General features: G+C 48.6%; 1 protein-coding gene and 1 pseudogene across 2 annotated transcripts in view; one reads left to right on the top strand and one right to left on the bottom strand.

Annotated features, from left to right (window-relative positions):
• The window catches only part of GTF3C1 (general transcription factor IIIC subunit 1), a 69852-nt gene extending 68632 nt beyond the window's left edge, over positions 1-1220 (top strand). Inside the window, exon 37 of the mRNA XM_084758603.1 lies at positions 440-1220. Coding sequence (XP_084614729.1) covers positions 440-667 — 228 coding nt within the window. The 3' untranslated portion in view covers positions 668-1220. The remainder of the gene's footprint in view (positions 1-439) is intronic.
• A 1549-nt stretch (positions 1221-2769) lies between these two features.
• LOC311609687 (ATP-dependent RNA helicase DDX4-like) lies at positions 2770-5450 on the bottom strand (annotated as a pseudogene). Its single transcript has 2 exons — positions 5443-5450; positions 2770-4814 (listed from the first exon to the last, which is right to left on the bottom strand). The product of its transcript is annotated as an ATP-dependent RNA helicase DDX4-like (transcript).
• Positions 5451-6000: the final 550 nt, after the last annotated feature.

Here is a 6000-nt window from a genome sequence, read left to right on the forward strand (position 1 = left end):
GGGCCACATGACCACTACTTTTCCTCAAGCAGCTGCTTCCTAACCTGGGTTAGTGGCTTCCCTGAGCTCCCACTCAGGATGTTCTGGGCCCCAGCTTCCTAGTAAACTAGGAACTTGACATTTAGTGTGACATTCCCTGAACTTCTAGCAGCCATCCCAGGCAGAGTTTCATGTGGGGCCAACCAGGTGGTGGTAAGCCATCGCAGCCTTTGTTGGCTGGAGAGCATCTGTCCTCCAGCGGTCCTTGTCACCGTGGCACTCCTACCAACATTCTTTCTCCTGCCTATCTTGACCTAAACCTTTCTGCCAAGTCCTGCCTCCCTTGAGGCCATGTTTGGCCATCTTCTACCTGAGAATAGCTATGTGCATTTTGTAAACGCAGCAAGATCAGGTCCCCGAGCAAGAAGACACCTTTGTAACCCCACGTCTACATCTGCAGGGCCTAGAGTCCCTGGGCTGTATCCAGAAGCGCCTGCTGAGGAAGCCAGCGGTCGTCTCACTCTTCTCCAGGCCTGTGATAGAGGGCCTGGGCCAGGCCAGTGAGGCTGAGGCAGCCTCCTGCCATGACAGCACTGCCACCTTCTATGAGCCTACGCTGGACTGTACCATCCGCCTGGGCCGTGTCTTCCCCCATGACATCAACTGGAACAAGTGGATCCACTTATAGATGTTGCCCCCAGGCCAGTGGAGGAGCCTCTGCCCATGTTTCCTGTTCCGCCTGGACTGTCCCATGAGCCCTGCCCCTTACACAGATGTTCCACAGCTCGGCCCAGCCTAGCCCAGGTGTAGCAACTGCCAGGTGACTTCAGTCCCCTCCACTCTGCTGCTCTTAACTCCCAGGTGCCCAGCCTTCCTTCCTGCAGCCCGTGGCCTGCTTTAGACTCAGGCTCCGGCATCAGCAATATCTACAAGGGTGAACGTCTGAGGAGCAGCGCTGATGGCCAAGCCCTGAGTCACCTGGAGCCCATCATGCCAGTCAGACTCAGAGAGGAAGGGCTTTGTCACAGAGGTACCTAGCAGAGTCTGCTCCTCTCTATGTGGGACATCCCAACTCGGGCTGCACCGAGCCCAGGTCTCCAGCTCCCAAGGGGACCCCTCCTGCCAGAAGCAAGGTTTTGCTTTTGTTTGTTTTGTTCCTGTTTTATTTTGCTCTTTTCTCATTAGATACAAGCCCCTGGCATGTATTTATTTATTTTTTAATTAAAGTGAGATCAAATGTATTAGTTTTTGTGTATTTGCCTAATGATTGTTGTTGTTGTGAAAGGCATACAAGTCATAGCAGCAAGACTTGCCTTCATATGACAGGGGTGCCACACAGAGGCCACTTGCCACAGTTGGCCTGAGCCTCCTCAGCCCCCGGCCCCTCCCTGTCCACCTTTCCTGCCTACTGAAGGGGGTAAGATAGGGAGCCCAGCACAGCCACGCTGCAGCAGTGTAATGTGGGAAATGGGCTGAAGCAGGGAAGGTGCTGTGCTGCCTGTTCCACTGCACAGTCGCCTGGAAGCTAGCAGCCAAAGTCTGTGCCTTGCATCCGGGTCTCAGAGCCGCCTTTGCTCAGCTGAAGTGGGAGGCCTGAGGAGCTGAAGGTACCAAGCATGGACAGAGCTCAGCAGTACGTTTCTTCCCCAAGGCTCTGCCATAGACCATTTGGGAAGTGTGTTTGGGGACAGGACGTGGAGATTCAGGGTACAGCCCAAGCAGATACAAGGCATATGTGCATTCCCAGAGCATTTCCCGTTACAGCCAAAAGCCCTCAGTATATTCACTCTCCCACCTGTCCTCCCATGTCAATCATTTCTGCATCTGACCGCCCACCCAGTCATCAGTCCCTGTGCCTGTCCCTCCACCCAGCGGCTACCCACCCAAACAGCTAGGTAGCAGCAGCCCTTCCACACTGCGCTAAGATCTCCAGAAACCACAGCACCAAATTCCCAGGGAAGACAGGAGGCAGGGGGCCTCCAGATTCAGAAGAGAAGAAACAGGAAGCCACCACCGCTGACAAGAGACTCCACAAAGAAGCAATTCAAGGCCGCTGTGCATCCCAGCCCCCAGAGGAGCAGTGCTGGCTGGTGGCTCTCACCTCACCTTGCCTTGTCCCTTCTCAACAAGGGCCGTGGGAAGTAGCACTGGGCCACCCGGCCTGCTACGCTGCACAGGACAGCACGTCCTCCTGCGCACTCAGTTCCCTGCCTACCCACAGTCAGCCTCTTCTTTCCATTTCTTTAGGTAAAACTTCACACACGGCTCTCCAGGACTCTCAGAGGCCTTCTGCGTTTACACGCATGCGGTCACACCCTGGGAAACACAGGCCTTCATGCTGTTCCATGTGAAAGATGTCTCTTATGCAGTTTCCCTCCATGGCATCCCTGGGACACATGGAGCTACTCAGACAGCAGAGCACTCTCCAGCCCTGAGTCTCAGCTTACACTTGCCCTCACTTAGCAAGATCACAGGGCCCCCGCCCCCGCCCCCACCCCCAAGCGCGTGTTTCATGTGGGATCTTCATACCCTAGCCTATTTGGGGGCTCAGCCTTCCCTCTCCAAGCCCTGCTCAGGCCACAGTCACTCTGCAGCTGTCAGAGTCCTCTCTGTTTAACTGGTTCTACCTCGGACTAGAGCAGCCTGCGTGTGACCTTCTGAGCTCCCTGGCTATCGCCCATCTTTCCTCAGCGCCAGTTTTGCAGCTGTGTAAATGTGCGCACGCACACTTGTCTCTCACCCATCCCACACCCCAGTGCCCCGTTCACCCGAGGCTAGAGGTTATAGGCCTTGCTGAATTATTATTTTTTTTTAGAGAGGAAATGTGTTCTATTTTTTATTTCCAAGGAAAATCTGTATATTATAAAAGCAAGCATTTGTCATGTTACCAAGCGCAGAGCTAACACTGCAAACTGAACCATTTTAATTACATGTTTGATGATCTAAAAAATCAAATAACTTTGAAAGGCTTCTGTCTCCACTGTTTCATGAAAATCATGTTATCACATTGTACCAACACACTATTCTTTTAAAGGATCAAATAGAAATTAGACCTAATAATTAACTAAGAGTGTAGCATATCCTATTGATTATTTTATAGGACCATAAACACTTTAGCACTTGGACATGAAACATGTCTTAACTTTCTGAAGAATATACTAGAAATAAGCAAAACATTTAGAATGCTTTAATATTTCCAGTTAACACCATTTGTATCAGTAACTGCAATGTTGTAACTTTCAGCATTTCACATAACTAATCAATGAAGCTGCTTATTTCTTTAAGGGTTGGGAGTAAGAACAGATGAACAGAAGATGTAAGAATATCAGATTTCACACTTCAGTTAGAATTTAAAAAATAAAAACTGTTTTTCTTCTCTGTATCAGAACTATCAGACTTGAAGTATGTTTGTTTGCTTTAATCCCATGCTTCGTCATCAACTGGATTGGGAGCTTGTGAAGAAGAAATCCCCGTCAAAGTGTTCTTGCCCTGGTAATTCTTCCTGGTGTCAACAGATGCAAACACAGCTCCTCTTGTGCTGTTACTGAAGCCAGGAGGCACATATGTGCTAAAGGCAATTTCTTCTAACCATGCAGGAACATCCTGTTGAGCATCTGACACTACTTTAACTAGAGGTTGTGCTAAGTGATTATCGGATTCAGTATCAAAAAAAGAAATCTCTCTGCCAGGATTTCCACAATGCCCAGTACGACCAATTCGATGAACATATTCATCAATAGTAGAAGGAAGATCAAAATTGATAACATGTTGAACATTTTCAATATCGAGCCCTCTGGCAGCTACTGAAGTAGCAAGAAGAACTTTGCACAGCGGAAATCTCCTAGAGCTTGCTCTCACTCCCTCTGCTCCCAATCACCATGAATACTTGTATCTGATATTTTTTCTTGGGCAAAGTAAAGCTGCAATGAAATCTGCTTTTTTCTTGGTTTCAACAAAAAACATAGTTCTTTCATCACCTATGTTTCGTAGAATCTCAACAAGTTTTTCTCTTTTTGAATACTGGCCAACTTGAAGAACAGTCTGCTGAACATCTCTGCAAGCTCTTCCAACTTGTCCAACAGCAACAAACAAATAATTCGACTTTAAAAACTCCCCAGCCAATCCCTGGATTTCTTCTGGAGAGGCTGCACTGAATAAAAGGGTTTGCCGTTGTTCCTTTGATGGCATTCCTGGACAAGAAATTAACTTCTTCATTTCTGGTCCAAAACCCATATCCAGCATTTGATCAGCTTTATCCAAAACTAAGTACTCGACTTGTTTGAGACCAATCCAAAAGAAAATTTTCTGGCTTCCAAATAAATTTGGTTGATCAATTCTCGAGTTGGTGCTACAGTAATACACTCTGGTTCCTGCAGTTCTTAAAGCGACTGGCAGTTATTCCATCCCGCACCATAGGAGCCAAAATAGGCAAGAGAAAAGCTGCAGTCTTCCCAGACCCTGTTTGAGCACAAGCCATCAACTCTTGTCCTGCTAATACAATAGAAATACTGTATTTCCGCACAGCGGTAAGCTTAGTATAGCCAGCTTTAGCAATGTTGTCATTGAGTGTCTGACAAAGATTAGCTTCTTCAAAAATCAAAATTGCTGGTGGTGCATCATGTCCAGATACTTCTACAAGTATGGTGTCATATTTATCAAAGTTTATGCCTGTCTGACAATGGACAAAGATGGAGTCCTCATCCTCTGGTGGAGGAGGTGGTATATATGGCACTTTTGGGCTTTGAGTATCATTGCTCTCTCCTCCTTCAGCTTCTGACTTCCAAGAATTCTTTCCAGAGCCTGTTACTACTTCTTCATTTAAACCTTTGTAACCACTTGTTCATATTCTTCGTCTGGGCCGGATTCTCCATCCACGCTGGCGGCCATGTGCTTCTCCTCCAGCTAACTCATGGCGGCCTTCCTCTCTTCGCTTCAGGTCTCTCTCCTTTCTCCTTCTCGGCCTTGCTGAACTAAATTGCCACTTTGTCTTTTGGCCTCAGTACTCACAAATCTCAGAAGAAAGCGGTCAGTGACACCTGCTCAGCAGCAGGGGGCAGTAGCAACCCTTGAAACCTCCCTGGGCCGGGGTTGGCTTCCTGTAAAACTGCTATTGCTGTAAGCACCTGCATAAACCTCAGACTCCATTCTGGACATTTCAGAGAACTGATATCCCAGCAGCCTGAGATGCACCCATTACTCAAGTGCCTGTTTCGTGTATAGGGAAACTGAGGACCATGAGGTTAAAACGGTCTCTGCCAAGTTGGAAGCCAGTGGTAGGACAGGTGTGATGGTTTTCCTGTCAGGCTGTGGCTGCCTGGCTCAGAGCTCCCTCCACACCACCTCAGGTGAAGGGGTAGGGAGTCAGCACCATGCTCACCAAAGAGCACCAGACAAGGGTTCCTACTTAGGGCTATCAAGTTGGGAAAGAAAAACTTCCTAATTACTTGGGAGCAAGACCCTCACCATGTCATGTGGTTGGGGTTGCAGAGGTGAATAGTTCCGGCTTCCTCCACAAGTTTGCTGTGTCCCTGCAGGTTCGTGAGGGCGGTTCCTCCCCTCTGCCGTGTTCCTCCCTTCACATCACATGGCTGAGCATCTGTTGGGAGCCCTGCCCCATCTGAGCTCCAACACACAGCAATTTCGGTCCTTGCCCCTCTGACAGCGACAGACACAAGGTACCAAAGTCAAGGAGGGTTTTGTTAATAACCAGCTATGTGTGTGTGTGCTGCAGCTGGGAATCAGGCCCCCAACACAGTTAGTGACACTGAGGCGATGTGCACACTGGACCCTGTCCTTTACACCTCTGAGCATGTGGGCGACTGTAGCCCTGTGGTTTCTCAAGCTTCCCAACGCTGCAACTCCTCATGTGGTGAGCCTCCAACCATAAAATTATTTGGTTCCTATTTCATTGGCTGTGATTCGGCTACTGTTATGAGTTGAAACGTAAATATCTGATATGCAGGCTATCTGATATGTGATCCCCAAAGGGGTCCCAACCCACTGATTGAGAACTGCTGCTCT

This window comes from Acomys minous (genome assembly GCF_964271855.1).
Source record: "Acomys minous genome assembly, chromosome: 2".
Lineage (NCBI taxonomy): Eukaryota > Metazoa > Chordata > Mammalia > Rodentia > Muridae > Acomys > Acomys minous.